Source organism: Channa argus, chromosome 20 (assembly GCF_033026475.1).
Source record: "Channa argus isolate prfri chromosome 20, Channa argus male v1.0, whole genome shotgun sequence".
Lineage (NCBI taxonomy): Eukaryota > Metazoa > Chordata > Actinopteri > Anabantiformes > Channidae > Channa > Channa argus.
Window position 1 is genome coordinate 6676211 of NC_090216.1, and position 18790 is coordinate 6695000.

The 18790-nt window shown below is 40.8% G+C and overlaps 1 protein-coding gene across 8 annotated transcripts in view; it reads right to left on the reverse strand.

Moving 5' to 3' along the window:
• Window positions 1-18790, reverse strand: part of LOC137106243 (receptor-type tyrosine-protein phosphatase epsilon-like) — a 51129-nt gene that overhangs the window by 18408 nt on the left and 13931 nt on the right. For 4 of the 8 annotated variants that reach the window (XM_067489419.1, XM_067489417.1, XM_067489420.1 and 1 more), the window contains exon 2: window positions 7710-7988. Coding sequence is in view for 4 of the 8 variants with exons in the window: in XM_067489414.1 (XP_067345515.1) it covers window positions 4630-4720 (91 nt within the window). In the remaining 4 variants the exon portion in view is untranslated. Of the gene's footprint in view, window positions 1-4629; window positions 4752-7709; window positions 7989-18790 lie in introns of those variants that run through there. The other 4 variants (XM_067489414.1, XM_067489412.1, XM_067489416.1 and 1 more) reach the window with 3 other exon arrangements.

The window sequence follows — 18790 nt, forward strand, 5'->3', positions numbered from 1 at the left end:
GTGAACCAGGGCTGGGTTAGCTATTTAAAGGACAGTGCAATACATTCACAGTGTTGGCTGAGGAAATTGAGTTGGGGTGTCCATGTGCTCAACCAGATGTGCAACTGCTTTTTATGCAATGCAGTCGAGTTGGAGAAGGTGTTTAGTGTTGCCCCCTGTAAACTTCTCCATCCATTCCTGTTGATTACTTACATCCATAATCTAAATTCTGAATCGACCACAATGGGGTCTATGCTTCTAATATTTAGAAGAAATCTGCAGCAGCCTTCACAGTTTCCTTCACTTGTGACATTAATTTTACCTTATTTTCTTCAATAAAAAAAAAAGACATTGTTAAATGTAGATTTGTTTTGGGTTTATACTGCTGTTCATCACAACGTGTTCCCATGGTAACCCAAGTTAAGGTCTGATGTTTGGTAAAAAAAAAAACAGTGGCAAGGACAGTACTTGGGCACAATGCATGTAGTAACATTCACTAGTAATCATGTATTAATATTTAGTTAATTGCTCATGTGAGAAAACATCTAAAAAATAAAGTTAAAATAGCTATTAGCCTAGAATGACTGTCTTGTGTTCACAGCGTCTGTGTTATTGTATCTTTTGAGGCACTAGGGGGTGCCATTTAAACGAGAAGCTTCTTAATTGTAGGAAGTAAAGCTTCTGGAGGCTTTATTATTGGAGCCTATATTAGTTTTAATATATAATCTATTTAACTATTAGGCAAAACTAAGCTTGGACAAGCATTAGGGGAAGTGAGTAACTTGAGTTATCAAAAGCAGCTCAGTGTTTTTTTTTTCTCTTGAACCATAGAAATACAGTGTGCACATTACAAAGGAATCGACCAGGAACACACGCTTTCATGTACTGTATACTATGATTGTTCACAGTAGTGACGTGTCACATGACGTCATGTTGCATTTCAGAAAAAAAAAAAATTTAACCACATCCAATCTTTTCCCTAAATCAACGAAAATTAGTGGGAATACAATCCAATATGCTGTATTTCAATTCAGTTGGCAGAAATCATGCTGTGAGCCATTCTGCTTTTGGTTTGTTCACATCATCTGCGTCAAAAGTTACAAATATTATAACATCCAATATAGAAAAAAGTTTAAGAATCAAAATGATGACCAGAACTTTTGTGATGATTAAATTAGCAAACTGATTTTGCTTTTAAGTATCTAGTAAAGTAGCAGATTTACTTTTTCAGCAAGTGATATCAGAACAGTAATATACTATGTTTTCTAAGTACCATGACCATCTGTGCTACAACTACAAACTGCCACATTACTAATTAAGGTCTTTTGGCAGAGAACTACTTCTACAGCAAATGTGTCAACTTTTTGAGATGAATGGTGAATCACATTCAAACTTAAAATTTCAAAATCACTGGGAACTGTCTATATCTGATTAAAGCACAGCACTAATATTTTCCTAAGGAGTATTTGTAGTACGGTGTCGCTCTCTGCAGTGTCTTGCACTAGTGCTATGTTTAGCCCCATTTCACAGTAACTCTACCTCTGCAGTGCTGCACTATTTGCCCATCTGGGTTCCTTCCCTCCTGTGCCCCTAGCATTGTCATTAATCAATTCCTGCTTGCTTCCCAAGGCACCCAGACGATGTGGCAGTGGTAATGACCTTGGAGACCCACTGGCTCTGATCTGCAGTGTCAGCTCTCCACCTCTATGGGAACAAATGTAGCATCTCCCATAGAGAAAATGCACAAGTGCTTATGTAGCCTAGTATCGTGATTACATGCAGAAGACAAACATTTCCTGGATCAAACCACATTAGTCTCTGGCAGGAAAAAGAAAGCTGTGGGTAGTTGCCAGGTTGAGGCCATAACATCCTGTTGAATGAGATATGGTGGCTACTGTGTCTGACTGCAACAGCACTGCCATTAAACTAGTTCCAATTAGAATATGAGCTTTTAGCTGCCACATATTAGTTAAATATAACACAGTAATGCATACAAAGTAGTTGATAATCCTCTTAAAAACATTCCAGCCTTAACTAAGTTATGCGCTTAATGAGAGCTGCTTTGAACTGTTAATATCTTTAGCATTTACGGCATGATTGTGATTAATAGGAAATATTTACTCCATTTTTGTGTTCACATAAAACATCACGTCATATTGCATTTGTCCAACTCGATTGTCATTTTGTCTGTCTGCTCAAATGACTGACAGTGGCTGTGTGTGTCTAGTTTATTTTCTCCCAAGGTCTTTTAATCACTGCTGATCCACAGGTTTACACGCCTGCACAAGCACACTACATGCATACGTTTTGCACCAAATCTGCTAATAATTGGCATGCAAAGCTACAGTCAGGCTGCACACACACCCACACACACACACGCACGCACACATGCACACATGCATATCCACAAATTCAAACACTACAGCAGGGATTCTTGGGAAACATGTGCCAGGGCCTGTTTGAAGACCAATGTGCCAGAAATGATTCTACTAGTGGTCCATCATTCACAATGTGTGCGTATGTGTGGGGGGCAATCTCCCTGTGAGGGTCTCATCATGTCTTTCTAGCTCCTTACACCTCCCAACCTCACGTTGCTGAACACAGATGCATCCATCTTTCTCCCACCCTGACGCTTCTGGGATTTACCTCCTCCCCTCTTTCAATTACTCAGAGCCAGAGCAATTATGGCCTGGAATCAGAGCTGTCGATAGCCAGTGTAATGCACAGCAGCTGGGCAGAAAAAGACGATACTGTTGTGCTGACATTTCTCATTATTACCCAGCACTCTGTGATTACTACCACTCTGGGATGAACAGGTATTAGCATGAGAGACATGTAGAGAGGAAAAAAGTAAAGGTGGACGCTTTTCAATATACAGCTCAACACATGGGGCAATTAAGAAGAAAGCACAGTCTAACATAAATAGCGCACATCCAGTGCTCATAAAGTAAAGTATTTCTGATTCTGAATTACACAAATGGGGATACACACTACAACAGTGCCTGTTTGTGTGCATTGTTGTGTGCAATGCAACAACTTGCATTGTTTAATCCATTGTAAACTTGCATTGTTAAGTCCCACTTGAGTGTTACCTCGTGTGTTTGTCTATTATGGTCATAACTGTAGAAAATGTAGAAAACAGGGAGTCCGAAAAAAAAAAAAAGTATTAATATGGGGAAGCTGAGCTGTTTATCTTTTAGCTCCTGCTTGAATTTGGTTTTATTTTCTGTCAAAAAGGTCTAATCATTATTTTTTCAGTTCAACAATCCTTTTGATTTTGATACTTTTAGTTTTTATATAAAGAAAATTAATTACAAAAACATGGAAGACAGTTTGACCTATTTTTATTACTTACATATCTTTGACAAGGTAATTTAAGGTTTCAGCTGTTGCTCTCTTTGATGCCTGCAATTACCACGTTTAGCATGTGTTGTTTCTGTCTGGCAGGAGGTCAGTGAAAATTATGTATTTTTTTGCTATTTGTAGACCCAGACCGTCATTCACTAGTAGCTCATCCAGCATGCACGTGCACACAGACACACAAATTGCAAATGAGCTACAGCCTTACGGCAATCAGTCCTTCTAGGAATTTGCAATGCGGCGACTGCAACAGTTAAACCAAATCACTGAGAGTTCTGTGCGGCCTTGCAACACGCAACACAGTTGTTTAGAAAAGAGGATGCAAAATCAGGCATTTTAGGTTGCAAGAATCAATTATAAATGTAATAAAATCCTAGAGGGACTGAGAAACCTAAACAAAACATCTATTTGATTAGAAAATACATTGGTTTAGCTCTTGAAGTAAACAGCAAACATCTAGAAGTCAACCATCTGTGCTTGGTGTTTGAGACCTTTTCTTAAATGTGCTTATTAAGTTTTTTCCTGCAGTTTTGTGAGGAGAAGATCAACACTACCAGTCAAACGGCAGGTGATCAGCTTCACTTAGAGGGGAAGTTAGCTGTAAACTCTGTTTCATGCCAGGGTGCAGTAATATTGTTGGGCTGCAATGCTAATTCAATTGCCTCACTTCAAATGTACAAGCAGCATGTAGCGGCAAGTAGCATCCATCTTTGCTTGTATCTCCCTTTATGAAAGTAAATAGGTGCATTTCCCCAAATGGCATCTTATTACTGATTAGTGCTCTTTGAGTAAAATGTCATCACCAAAAGACCTATTGGACACAAATATATCATTGAGACTAATAAAGATCTAATTTTTAAATCATTCCTCACTCTTTATCTGTAACCAATCCCATGATGTGGCCTAGACTGTGCCACATTAAATCAAAACTGAAACGCTGAACAAAATAAAGTATTAAATAAAGACACGCTGTGGGTAGTCACCTTTCCAACTGACCATAATTTTGCCAAGATTTTATGGTAAATAAAAAGGTTTAAGCAGATAACTAGTTCTATGCAGATGCAGCATTACAATGAACCAGACTGTCTCAACTATGTATCACGTTATTCAAGCGCTGAAATAACAGGCAATTGAGAAATCCTGCGGGACAAAGAAACCCACTTACTCTAATAAACCAAGCTAAATCGCAGTGTCAGTGCCTGTAATGATGACAACCTGCAAAGCTTTTCATCTGCAATAGAATGTGATTTATTTAACATCAGTGCCAATGCAGACAGGGGATAAACAAACCTTGCTCTTGTAGAAAGCCAATGTGCAGAAAACAAAAAAAAGGAGTAAGACAGAGAGAGGGGATCCGGTAGAACCCACTTTTTTCTGACATAGAGGGAGACAGATAATCACATCCCTTTGAGATCTGCACAGGACAAACAATCCCCCAAAATATCCTTTCATTCCCTGAGAGAAAGATGGGGCGGAGGGAGGAGACCAGTGATGGAGAAACAAGTGATAAGCACCACTGCGGGGGAACAAAAAGCCACTTGATTTTGAGGGAGCAAGAGAGAGGGAGGAGGAGAGGAGATGGGGGACCAGAAGGGATAAGTAAACAGCCCATGCTGAAAAGAGAAGTATGCCTCTGCTGCTCTGCAGAGATAGAGCAGACAGAGACTAAAAAACGCTCTTGTCTTTAAAGGGGGAAACGAGGACTGTGTCTTTAGGTTTTTGACATTCCCCTAGACTGTCTGCTGGGGAGACAGGTTTTACTGTCATGCAGCTCCTGTTGCTATAGCAAAACTGCACTATCACACTTAATCTTCCAGAATAACAGCCTGTTTTATGCTCCCTTATCACACACCTGGCAACAACCAGTTTGACAAACGAGTAGAAATACAAGTATTCTCATGGTCTATCGAGATTCACAGAGAATGTGTAGGGATTGCAGATTGGAACAGCAGCCTGCTGGAGAAGAAACTGGAGGTGGTAATGCCCAAAATATGTCACCCAAAACCCCGACCTAACACGTTTTTCGCAATCCTCTTTTGCAGGATCACAGCCCCTGCTTGCACATTATGAGGATCACTTTGTTGATTGAGGTTGTGTAACCCTGCTGTTTGGTCACTGTCTGAATTTTACACGAGTGAGTCATTCAATAGGGCCTCGGGCACCATAGCGAGCCTCTTTGTCCTCTTTCTTAAGCTGGCTTGTTACATGAATGAGAAATGACACATATGCACACAGAGACCATAAAGGAAGCAAATGACTAGCCTAAGTTGAAGGCTACTTGAACAACTTGCTCCCTTCTTGGAAAAAAGGAAGTGCAGCATCCAGTCCTCACACACTGCATAGAAAAGCCCTGAAAGACAGGCTTGCATGCTGGGGGGGAGATCTGTCCTCTCCTTAATAGCTTTCGACAGACACTGTCCATCAGAAATCATGGACAAACAGACCAGGCAGAGAGCAGGAGGAAGGTGAGGAGGTGAAGACATATTGGGTATCACTAAATGCCAACAACTGTGTTTAACCTCCGGGCCACAGAGGTAGAGCAAGATTAATTTCAGCGCCGCTAAAATCTATATGACATTAAAAAAGAAAACTAAACTGTGGGGCGAAATCAAACTATTGGTTTTTGCTCCAAGGACCTGACATTTTGGGCTTACTGCAAAGTTTAGACAGTATTTGAAAGTCATTTTCAGACTTGACATAATGTGACATTTTTCACTTTGGAGAACAAGACCCTGCCAATATTCTGACAAAAGTAAAAACAAACGCCTATGTGTTTTCCTGGGAATAGAAATGTGAAGGTTATAACGCTACAGGGCAGCATAAGGTATAAGTAAATACAATAAGGGAGCAATTAAAAAAGGTATGACAAAAGTAGAGAGGACAAAATAACCTTCAAGCTAGAAAAAGTGTCCTTGCTATTAAAAAAATGTTTAATGTTTCAGGCAAACTTTGAAAAGTGTCCTCATTCTTCCTCATTCTAAAGATTCCCCACCGCTGACATTTGTTTTGTGCTATCTGGGTCACAAGCCTTGTAAAAGCTACAGTAGCACAGTACCTTTGTGTGTGTGTGTGTGTGTGTGTGTGTGTGTGTGTGTGTGTGTGTGTGTGTGTGTGTGTGTGTGTGTGTGTGTGTGTGTGTGTGTGTTGGATATCATGCATGTGGGCCTGTATGTACGTGTGTTTCTGCAGTGTAAGCACATGCTGTCCCCCATCTGCTGTTTGATAGAGACTGCTTCCTTTCCTGTGCAGCCAGCCTTCCTGTACCACTTTGCTCCAGAGGGGAAATGGGAGCAAAAATGCCACACACTTCTGACAAAAACCCCTGGATAAGATACGTACACATGCAGACACAGCTGGACAGACAATGTTGGAGCCACACATTTGAACAAAAACCCACACAAATAGTCTTTTTTCTCTTTCCTTCCGCCATAGATTTCAGGCTTTGTTTTCCATTCCTCTGTCTACTGTAAGTCATTAAACAAGTTAGTAGTGATTAAGAGTATTTCCATTGCACAACAACGAAGGGGATTGTTAAATACAGGAAAAGTGAAAAGCATTGAGCTAGAGGGGCTTTATCAGCTTTAGAAGCTCTAAACATCACATCAATCCAGTAAAATTCCTATTAGCCACGGAGCATGGGTTGTAATAACAGGAAAATGAATGTCCCTTCCAGCTTCACTCACTTCCATCACTCTATGCTTCTCTGGTTCTCTTACAGTATGTCTACAGCTACAACTAATTATACTAGCAACTTAAATGTCACAATATGCTTTTAAGAGGAAACACCTTGGGAAATACTCTGCCTCTATAATGTCAACAAAAGTAGGAACTGTAGTATCACGGGAATAGTGAAGCCATTTAAGTCTCTGTAGAACCAAATGAAACTCAACCAATCACAGCCTACTGTAAAGTGTGTATATTGTATGTGTTCAATATTCTATATTCCAACCAATGACACTGGTTTGAATGGTGCATCATGCTTGGTCAAGTTATTAGCCATTTTACTAGTGCCCCCTAAAATGTGCATTCCCCTGTTCTTGCTTCTGTTTTATAGCACTATTTCACTTCCTGTTCCTTGGTGCTCTTTACCAGCTGACGCACACAACGAGCTCGAGCCATGTCTTTCCAGATTGAGGAAGTGACAGGAACTTGCCATAAAAAGTCCATTATTATGCAAAGAAAACATACAAATGTGCGAGTGAAGAAGAGCTGTGTGTCAAACTAAAATCCTGAAAAATAAAAAATAAAAAAAACAGAGCCATAGGACTAATCATCAGGATATTGACACGAGAAGCAAATGCAAGCGGCTACTACACAGTTAATATATTTATGTTTTTTTTATGCACGCAGGTCAGAGTGTGATGGATTACCTTGATAGAGCTGATTCAATGTATGCTGATTCTCAGATCCATAACAGCAGGTCACATGGTGCCAAGTGAGTCCAGTGGTCACATTGTTGCCATTCAGTGGGAGGTCAAACACAAGGAAGTGGGAGGAAGAGGTCTGCTCCTACAGCGCAGTGAAGAGAACTGAACCCTGGATCCAAACAGCGGGTGAGGTCTCAGTGCTTCACCTTCAGCAGCTCGCCGAGCAGCAGCCGCTCTGAATCTTTGAAGCAGCGCTGAAATTCAAGGGATGCTGCTCAGCACCTTTAAGTAAACAGACAGGGACAGACAGCATGTTACACAATTAAAAAACAGAGCAGAGACCTAAAGAGACAGATGAGGATAAGAAGCTGGGGGATGGGGGAAGGTGTGATGTGCTTCCTGGCTTGAACGCAAGACAGAGAACAGCTCCCAAAAGGAGGAAGCTTTGAAGTAATAAGGGCGACTAAAGCAACGTGTGGGAAAACGCACATATCCTCTTCATTCATGAAATCTCAATTTGAGGAAAAGTATGAATATTTAACTGTTCCGTGCAGGAATGACAGTCAGTCACAAACAGTAAATGTGGTGAAAAGCCTTTAAATTAGTCAGACGCCCGGGTTCAATGAGTTTATTTTTGCACTTGCAGAGTGACTGTAATGCAAATTAGTTACACTTTGTATACAGGCTATCCTCAGTTAATAACTAAAGAATAAGCTAATGTTTGAGCTTTTTAGCTCAAACATCTCTATGAGAAAATGCTGAAACATACAGTTATCAACCTAAACTATCATTTGAATTAAATCAGCCATTGATAGAACAACTTCTTCCCGCGCGCCTCCCAAATCTGAGTAGCAGTAGCCTCCGACGTACAAATTAATGCTTAAAGTGGGGTCAATATGTCAGGTTGAAAATGTGTACAAGCTCATGTATTTTTTCCGGTAACAGCACCTGTGTGTAAAAGGGCAAAAGGGCAAAAAAGAAAGTTTCCATGAAAGGGTAAATGCTGTTTATGAAGAGCATCACCACCACGACACTAATACACAGTTTAAAAAAAAAAAATGGGGGCTGAATGGCCAGACTGGAGCTGGCAACGTCGAACACATACTGATCAGTCTATTCATTAAAAATTGTCAGCCAGTGTATGTGACACAATTTCAAATAATTTAATGCAGCACTTTCAAATTCAGCACAGCTGGAACTGCGCACACTAATCGATTGAGTGCAACTCAGATCATCAGTCGGTTATTAAGATGTTTAGTTACTACAGGGAAGATGCAGAAAATCCATTCATCCATCCATATTGCTGATGCATATCCTGGCCTGAAGTAAATGGTTTGAAGATGTCTTTTATGCATATTGATAGACTCTGCCAGTCTGCAACAAATGCACTGTAAATGTCAGGGGAGTTTAATTTTATTAATTTTATTTTTTACTTCATGGTCCTTGATCAACTTTTCTTCCAAACTAAAATGACTAATTCTGAATCTAAATTAAACCAAACAAAAATAGAACTGAGTCAGTAGAATAAAACGGAAACTAATGAAAGCACATGTTAAACCCAATAAGCCAAAATGGAGTTTCAGATTGTAAAACTATTACACCCGGTGGAGATACAGGGTTTTTTTTTTTTCTGACATTGGCAGGGAGGCATGCTAAGTGGTTGCTATGGAGACGCTCTCGTCTAGCTGAGCAGAAGTGAGGTGGGGAGGGGGGTTATCTCTCTGCCGCTCCTCTCTCTCTCTCTCTCTCTCTCTCTCTCTCTCTCTCTCTCTGAGCTGTAATAATAAATGAATGGACATATCTACGGCTCTCCAACCCTTTTCCACTGGAGCTCAATGAAAACAGGCACTCAATATTTGCTCTATTAAATCCTAAAAATTGAGGTATAATACCTGCCAGGGCAGACAAATAATGGCACAAGCTAAGGAGTGGGGCCAGGATAGAGTCCAGTGAAAATGGACACATTTAAAAATAAAAATATGTTCTTATTTTAATATCCTGTGTAATATAATCTTAGATTTAAACCCAAGTTGCTGGAAAGCACACAAATCACATATCTTCTCAAAGTGCATAAATAAATAATACAGGGTCTGACAATGTGGAATCGGATCAAGAAAACTACTGAATAATAGAAGAAGCTTCCTGTAATGCAATCAGATGCAGAGGATCACACTCAATATCACTGCAGGAGAAAAGAAAAAAACTGCAACATATGAAATCAGCTGAAGGGAGAATATAAGGTGTACGTGTAAAATATAGTTATGTGCCTTCTGTTTGTAAAACAAGCTGTAGTCCATTTTGTAAATACCACATAAAGCTAGTTGTGCCAAAAGGTGAAGAAAAGTATATTTACTTACTGTGTTGTTTCTAAATATCAGTAAAGAAAAAGCTGTAGCACTGTCAGTGACAGTTTGTGGGAAACCAAGCAGCTTTTTGTTACCGTCAGTATCATTTCCTCACACCCATATATGGACTATGGGTTTAAAAACCACATGGGTTTATTTGGATTCTATTAAGTGACCATCTGATTAGGCAGACAAAATCTAACGTATGCTCTCTTCTTATGCAGAAAACAATAAAAGTAATACTAGTAAACTAATTGTGTGACTCCAAAGATATACAGACACAAAAGGGAAAAGAAAAGAGAAACTAACGGAGGGTGTTTTGTAACATACTCATAACAGTTAATAATATCTGTGATCAGAGCACGGTATGTGGCTACTAAATATGGGCCGCAAACACACTCCCGTGTTCAAATTATGACGTGATAATTCATGTCACTTTTAAAATACACAAACTTGAGTTTTTACAGCAAGATAACAAAACAGACAACACAGAAATGAGAGAAAATCTCCAGCTGCTAAACCTGTTTTGGTGCGTGTAGCAGCTTCATAGAAGTAAGGTGGCATTTGGGTTCACAAGCGCGAGTAGGTGTAAAGACTTGTCCGAGTACAAGGTGTAAGATTTACAGCTGCAGATTTTACACTTATTTATGAAAACTCCCATGCAGCTCTTCCATAACAAGCCCCTGATATTATCTGAAAATACAGAACACTAAAAGGTGACAACAGCTCAAACCCAGACCAACACCACACACACACACACACACACACACACACACACACACACACACACACACACACCCACTCTTGGATCTCTGACCACAACCCTGCAGAGGTGGGTGAGTCAATCAGATTAGAGTATCATACAGAGATCTCAGAGTGCACAAACAAATCCCTTTAAAGAGATAACCACTGCCGCACACCTAGAGCCAGAGGCAGAGAGACGTCACTTGGCTGACTCAGTCATGCTATCAGACCCCAACATCAGTCTGTTTACAGAGGTCCTCTCTGACCTGCCACTGGGGGCAACGTCTTAACGCTTGCTTTTCTTTAGGACTTTGCTCAAGCTTTGCCTTTGAAAACAAATGAATAGATACTTTCAGTTTTGCGGGCTTCCAGTAATTATTTCACTTAATCCCTCTGAGAAGAAACTCTTTCACTATAGTGCATTTGCAACATGTGATGAGAGGTGCTAATTAAACGCTCTTCCACAGACTCAATAAAGAAAATGTGTAAAAGTTGTAATTGAAAAATGAGAAGATATAATAAGATATACACTAATACAGGGTGTTGAATTTTTAAACGCTTTAATTAGAATAAAGCAGCGGTCTAGCATCTGCTTTACCAAGTCAGTTACAGAGATGTAAAAGTGAGAGTGGACAGGCTCGTAGTGATTTATGGTGTTTACAGCCAAATCTGAGAGGGACAAAAAAAAAAACATTCGAAAAAAAAAAAAACCCTCATGCAAACTGCAGCAGCATAAATTATAATAAATTGCATGGCAACAAAACAAATGGAGTGTACTGCATATGATCAGTTGTGAATAGAGCCACGTCCCAGATGAGCTGTCCACACTTCATGTGCTTAATGTTCCAGGTCGAGAAGACAGCGCGCAACAAGGAGTGTAATTCTGTTAGCTGAGACTCCCGCGCCCGTCTGCCTCACTTCCAAACATAACCGGTGCATCTTGGCATCCAGGTCTGTGCGAGTGGCCCTTAGCCAAAGCAAGCGGGATGCGACGTGATAATATCATACAGCAGCTCTTCTAAACTTGGCAATCGCTGCTATAATCAAATATCTGGACATTTCCTACAGGGCCCGGGCAGGACTAGATCACTTACAGGCAGGCTGTGACAGACTAAATCAATATTGTTATTTATTAAGTGGGCAGCGAGATGAGAACCCTGATTTAATCTTCACACGTGACTCTCTCAGATCAATAACCACAGGAATGATAGAATAAGCCTCTTTACGGTCGAAAATGTACAAGATGCCTCAAGATTATAAGTGAGGAAACATTGCTAAGATCTCATGAGCTTCATAATTCCTGTTAACATCATGAGTACATACCAATGGGCATCATTCACCCACTACTTAGGAATTTCTTCTGAAGACTGATGCAGTTTGTCATTCACCATTAGGGGCTTTCAGCCTACAGGATTTAGAATTATAACTGGAAGTTCCCCCTTTTTCGTGTGACTGGACCTGCAGAAACTGTGGCCCTTAAAAGTTCCTCGAAGGCTGTTTTGAGGAAACGTTTTAGCTCCTACGCAGAACAAAAGATTTTCTCAGCTGAATTATATTTATATGTGTAGCAACTCCTGATTGGCCAAGCGAAGAGAGAGAGGAGGCTCAGGCTGTTTTAATTTTCATCACAGGGCTGCTGCTTTAACCTTAGCCAAATAATCAGATAAGGCATGTCATAAAACCAGTGCGTATTCTCAGTTCCAGTTTCTGGACGGCCCTTACACCTTAGTTCATGAGAAATGCTGCATTAAAAACCGACATTGTTCAGCCTTCCCCTCAGTGTCTCGCCTCCCTTCATCCTCTCACATCCTTTCCCAAAGCTTATTCTCTCAGGAGCCTTGGAGCAGCTCAGACAAAACAGGGGTGGGATTAAACAAGTCCCCAGTTGAGGATTCCCTGCAACACTTAAAGTCCATGAACCCAATCCAGTAAATTGTTATGACGAGAGGAATAGTGGTTTTCCAGGACAAGACAGGACAAACATACATCTCCACACGTCTCCAATGCGCGTACAAAATGATTCACGCACAGTGAATGACAATAATGGGCATGTGAGAAACCCGGTTGATTTCAAAACCTGTGTGCGTATATCTGGCTACAGCCCAAGGCTACATGTCTTGTCTGTCTGCACAACCTCGTCTGCGAATTGTGATGTTTTGCACATCAGAGAGAGAGAGAGCCATGAACACCTCCACTTCTTTCACACCAAACTGCCAAAAGTAGACACAAGAGTGAGAAATCAAATCACAAATCAAGCTAAGAGATAATATGTAACAACACCATCTACTGGTTAATTAACACATATTTCAACAAGAAGAGATGGAAGAGAATTGTTTAATGCTTAGGTCTGGAAAACAAAAATAATTCTCACATACAAACACACACACACACACAAACTGAATACCTTTGGCTACCGGTCAGGGGACCAGTATGTCTTTGTCAGAGTATGACTGTAGCTCAGGAGACTCACACAAAGGAAGAGACCCAGTTTAGATCATATCCTGTGTGTGAGCAGTGGTTTACAACCAAAAGCAGGGGGTGTAAAATTAGCTGGACTATGAGAACTGGGAAAGAAAAAAAAAAAAAAAGTGCGAAGGGACAGACTTAACCCCCCACGCATGGAAAAAATAAGGACAAAGGGATACACTAAAACAGCTCTGGTGCACTGACTTCCTGTCGAGTGTAACTACTCTGACTACACCAACACAGATGTCATCATTTGCTCAACGTTGGCTCAGTTCGGGAGCATACTAAGCCAGATTAGAGAAGGAAATGGCACACTAAAACTGCATATGTGCAGGCTATGACCTAGAACATTTATTGTAAATGTGTCCCACACCCATACTCAAAGTATTAGTTTTCCAAAATCCCTCATTCTGTAATAAACTTTGAAAAACACCAGCCCACATGGCTCATGTCAAAAATAATAATACAGCCCCATAGCCCTTTTGAAGACCTCTGGCCCTTGTCCAATAATTCATATGCGCGCACAATATTGTATTACAAACATTTTTAGTGGTTGTTAAGATGATTATCTTTTACTTTGAAACAAAACTAAACTAAACTCTACAAACATGCTGTAGACTTGTAGCTAGAAAAGAAAAACCATTGTTAACTTGTTACCAGTATGCAGATGATCCACAATGCTGCAGCAAGCCTCATTTTTAAATCAGCCAAAAAGGACCCATGTGACACCACTGGCTTCCTGTAGCTGCTCGCATCAGGTTCAAAGCGTTTTCTCTTGGCCTACAGGGTGATCTTCTCGACAGCTCCTGCTCACCACAACTCCCTCATTCAGGTCTACAACCCCAATCATCAAGCAAAACTCTTCAGCTCAGTGATCCCACTATGGTGCAACGAGCTACCCAACTCTGCACGCTCAGCAAAATCTATCCCAATATTCAAAAACTTCTGAAAACAGAACTCTTCGTCAACTTCCTATGCACTTAAATCTATTTTGTTTTTAAATAAATTAATAAACTTCCTTTCTGCCGTCTCTTCCACTTGCATCTCATGAAATGTAAACACTTTTCTGATAGGACTTTGCTTTAAAGTTTTCTTCTTGACTTAGCTGCTTGCTTGCCTTGTACCTCATTTGTAAGTCGCTTTGGATAAAAGCGTCTACTGAATAAAAATGTAGTTGTAAATATTCTACTGATAATATAATCCTGCACAGCTGGCTGTCTGATGGTTTGTCACTATGAGCTACACTACCTCTACCGAATAGTTGTTTATGTGATACATTCTTTACTTAAAAAATATTGATAATAAATGCTTCAACAATCATTTCAGATCGGACATCAACTACTCTGGTCTAATTTGATCTGTGTGATCAGTAATGAGGTGACTGATTGGCTTAACGGTCTTCTTTTTTCAGCTTCACTGAACACATCTGTTACAGAAAGCTAAAATGCAGAATAGACAGACCAGAAGCTGTGATAATCTATGAATTTATCACAGCAGCAGAGGCCAAGTCAACTGGACACCCCCCATACTGCCCTGGAGAAAGTATGCTTGGGACAGGAAGTAAGAGGTCATAGGAAGAGCAACAGGATATGGATGATTTAGAGGGTAACATCCATTGCACTGTCCAGTCAGGCCTGAAATACAGTTCTCTCTTTAAATTCTTCTCTTCAAAGGCTTCACTTCAGCTGATCTAAAGGAGGGGCTGTGTGCACGAGTAAATACTGTAATCTAGTCATCAAACAGAAGGGGAACATGCACTCATCACCCTACCTCCCCTTCCAGGAAGCGGTTGTGTAAACACTAAACACTTTGCGGTATGTCCATCTGAACATGAAAGATACTGAAGGCTGAGGCAACAGATAAGCTTTGTAAGGCTGGAGGCAGATGCACTAACTTTAATTTATATAAATACTGAAATAAAAATGAACATGCTGCAGACATGTTCATGAACAGGCCTAACGGGATTGAGTTTTGTTCTTCAGGGCACAGCATTACGATCAGTCACACTTCAAATAATAACAAAAACAGGATTTCTTCTTGAATCACAAATTATCTAGGGGCTGAGATTACAGACACAAAATAGCATAGTCTGTTATTTTAATCTACTGCGTAGCAGTGTTACTGCAACCCAGGGGGAAATCAAAATTTGAAGAGCTAAGAGAGAAGCTCCGTTGTGTGGTACTCTATATTTAACAGGTTGCAGGAAATTGGCCGTTCAGCACAAATCAGCCAACAAACTGATGGATGGCAAGTCACACTCAAGCTGCGGAACCATTGATTTTCCTCCCATACAACCTGAGACTGCTGATTCAAGATAATGTTACATCTCTAAAGGCTTTGCTGTGATGCTGCGACACTTTCAGCCCATGAATTTGAGGAATGGATTCGGGCACCACTGGAATTTATTTGCAGGGCGCCAATTCATTTGCCTGGTCATGTAGAATATTTAGAGTTTACCATTAGTAAATGTTGGTCATCCACCGACCAAAGGGTCAGTGGTTCGATCCCCAGTCCCGGCTATATGTCGAAGACAGCAGCCCATTCCCATCCCCAGCTGTGCAGTGCCGCTCCAAGCCCGGTAGAAATTGGGGAGGGTTGTGTCAGGAAGGGCATCTGCCGTAAAAACTGTGCCAAATCAACATGCAGACAATGATCCGCTGTGGCGACCCTGAACTCACGGGATAAGCCGAAAGGACAAAAAATAATAAGAAGAAAAACATTTTTTAAAAAATCATTAAATGTGAAATTTCATTTCTGGTGCAGTTTCAGGCTTTTAAACAGATTAAGAGTCCAACCATTGAGTAACATTGGTTTTCCTCTTGTAACACACATATACAGAACGTTTGTGAATGTTGGGACACATCCAGAAATGCTGTCCAGATATTTAAATTGAGAGCGATAAAACATAGTCAAACATAGCTGTGTGGCAGTACACGTATACTAACAAGTTTCTTATGTGCACATTGGGTTTGAACGTGCAAATGATCGAGAGAAATTCAAATTTTTCACATACTCACACATACTCGCTAATGTGCAAAAGATGATTGTGATCGATTAGGCTACATGCGAAAGTTAAAAAGGCGTTCAACAATTGGACAAGAACTTTGTTTTGATCATACAGAGACTTCTGAGTGAAACATTAAACAAAAGGTGCAGTTCATCACGTCAGATATTGTATGAAATGCATCGATTTATGACACAATCAAGTATAAGCTTCATGCTTGTGAAGATGTTCCATCCATCCACACATCATCTGTAATGGCTTATCCTGTTTAGAGTCACAGAGGGGGCTCGAGCCTATCCCAACTGACACCGGGCGGGAGGCAGGGTACTTCCTGGACAGGTCTCCAGTGTATTTCAGAGCAAACACACACAGACACAGACACACACACACACACACACACACCATTCACATCTACAGGCAATTTAGAGTCACCAATTGACCCAACATGCATGTCAGACTGTGAGAAACTACACTACCTGGAGGAAACCCACGCAACCACGGGAGGCCATGATTGGCCGGAGACCCAAACCCACAACCTCCAACTGTGAGGCCTAAATGTACTTAAATGTAGCCATGTGTCTGTGTTTTGAGCAGTTAGGCCACGTGGACAAGATTAGTGTAATACAAATAGTGAGTGTGAACACAATGCATCAAGTCGCTCTAGGCCAGCTAGTATAGGTCTCTTCCATCACCTTCCACCAGGTGTAAAGGTGTAAAAGGTTGGAAGAATTGTCAGAATGCTGTGCTACCTGTCAGAGATTACTGCTGTAACTGAAAAGAGCTGTAAACAAAAGGACCCATGTGCACAGCTCTGGGGAGAGGAGATAAAAAGGTGTAGGAGGGGATCTGATGGGGGGGGGGGGGGGCTGATGAGTGCCAAGCTAGCAGCTGGGTGATGGATTTCAAAGACATCAGCTCGTCTATCTCTGCTTCTCTTCGTGTCAAACAAAGAGCGAATGAGCTCGCAGTAGAGGATCACCATTTTGCCATTCATGTCATTTGCCCTCGCTCCATGTCGCGCATGGGTGAGCAAACACCCCCCATGGTCCTTGAGTGTGCTCCGCATTACAGGCATGCAGTTACTGTGTTTATCAGCCACACTGGTCTCAGGCAAGAGTATTTTCAGGAATGGAAAGAAAAAATTCCCACATGCCACCAGGAAAGCTGGTTGTAGTGAAGTCAATCCATGGATATTTCTGACAAATCCAGAAACACGCCAGCTCTGTATTGTCTCTGCTATCACACGAGTGCAGCATCTTGGCTACAACCGCACAAAATCTGAACAGAATATTCCATTCCTCATGACATAAGCCATAAGCAACCCATTTCATTTTTACAATCAGTGACATTACACAAACATAGAAGACATTTGCCATGTCAGCCTCTCCAGAGGGTCAGAAATGTGCAGAGTAGACTGCCATTAATACTGAATCTGGATTATAGCAATCCTGAGGCAGCTCCGCAGATTAGTTCTATCCCAGCCACAGCAACGAAAGACAACGGGCCTTTTTTGTTTGCCCGCAACTGACAGTGCGGCTCAGTAACAAAGGAGGGCTCGTTTCTAATAGGGTCAGGAGTGATTAGACCAGCAGAAGCCTTGGCAGCCCATAGAGATCCCCCAGAATCAGACTGGATTTGTCAGATTATGACCTCAGCAACTCCAATTAGCCCATTAGTGTAGTCTGCCATTGCAAAATGGGTTAAAAGTGCTACAGAGGCTCTTAGATTTTGAGTACATTTCATTTTAATATGGGCCTGGAGTAAAAACAGTTTTAGGATTTAGAGAATTTATCTTTGCAGGATAAATTAAACTTATCAGTAGTACTGTGATAAATGAACGGCGCCCAGCTGTCTACATATCTTCACATATCTTGGCAACCTATTCATTTCTGAGCACCATTGTGCTTTTGGTGCATAATTTACTAAGTTGCCACAGAAAAGGTCTTAAGATGTTACACTGAGACTTCTGATAATCAAACAGATCACAGTGACCCTTCATGACTTTTTACACTCTAATAGGTATAAAAGTATAAAAGCCAAAGCTCAAATATATATTAAATGGACATGGTGATCTCAGCTAGTTTGCAAAGAAATTTAACACCATTTCAAACTTGCAGTGTTAAGTTATTCTGACACAGACAGTACCCATTGTGCTTTTTTATGGCTTTAAACAGACATCTGAACAGCAGCAACAGTATTATTTCAGGCGTTAAAAATCATCAATCCTTTTTTATGCCTCGTTTGAATCAAAATAAAATGGATTACTGTTGTTTCAAAAGGAGGAAATTCAAAGGGAAGAGAGAAAAAAAAGTAGAGAGAGGGGATTGGTGGGACTTACTACAACCAAGAAGTGAAGACAGGAAGACACTGGAAAAGACTGAGGGGGTTGGAAGGCGAAGACGGAGAGCGAAAGAGAGATCAGCCGGCGTGACCTGTCCTTACACCACAAAAACAAGTGACATCATAATAGCTGCCAATCAGCTGACCTGACAATTCACTCCAGCTCTTTTCACTTTCATTCACGT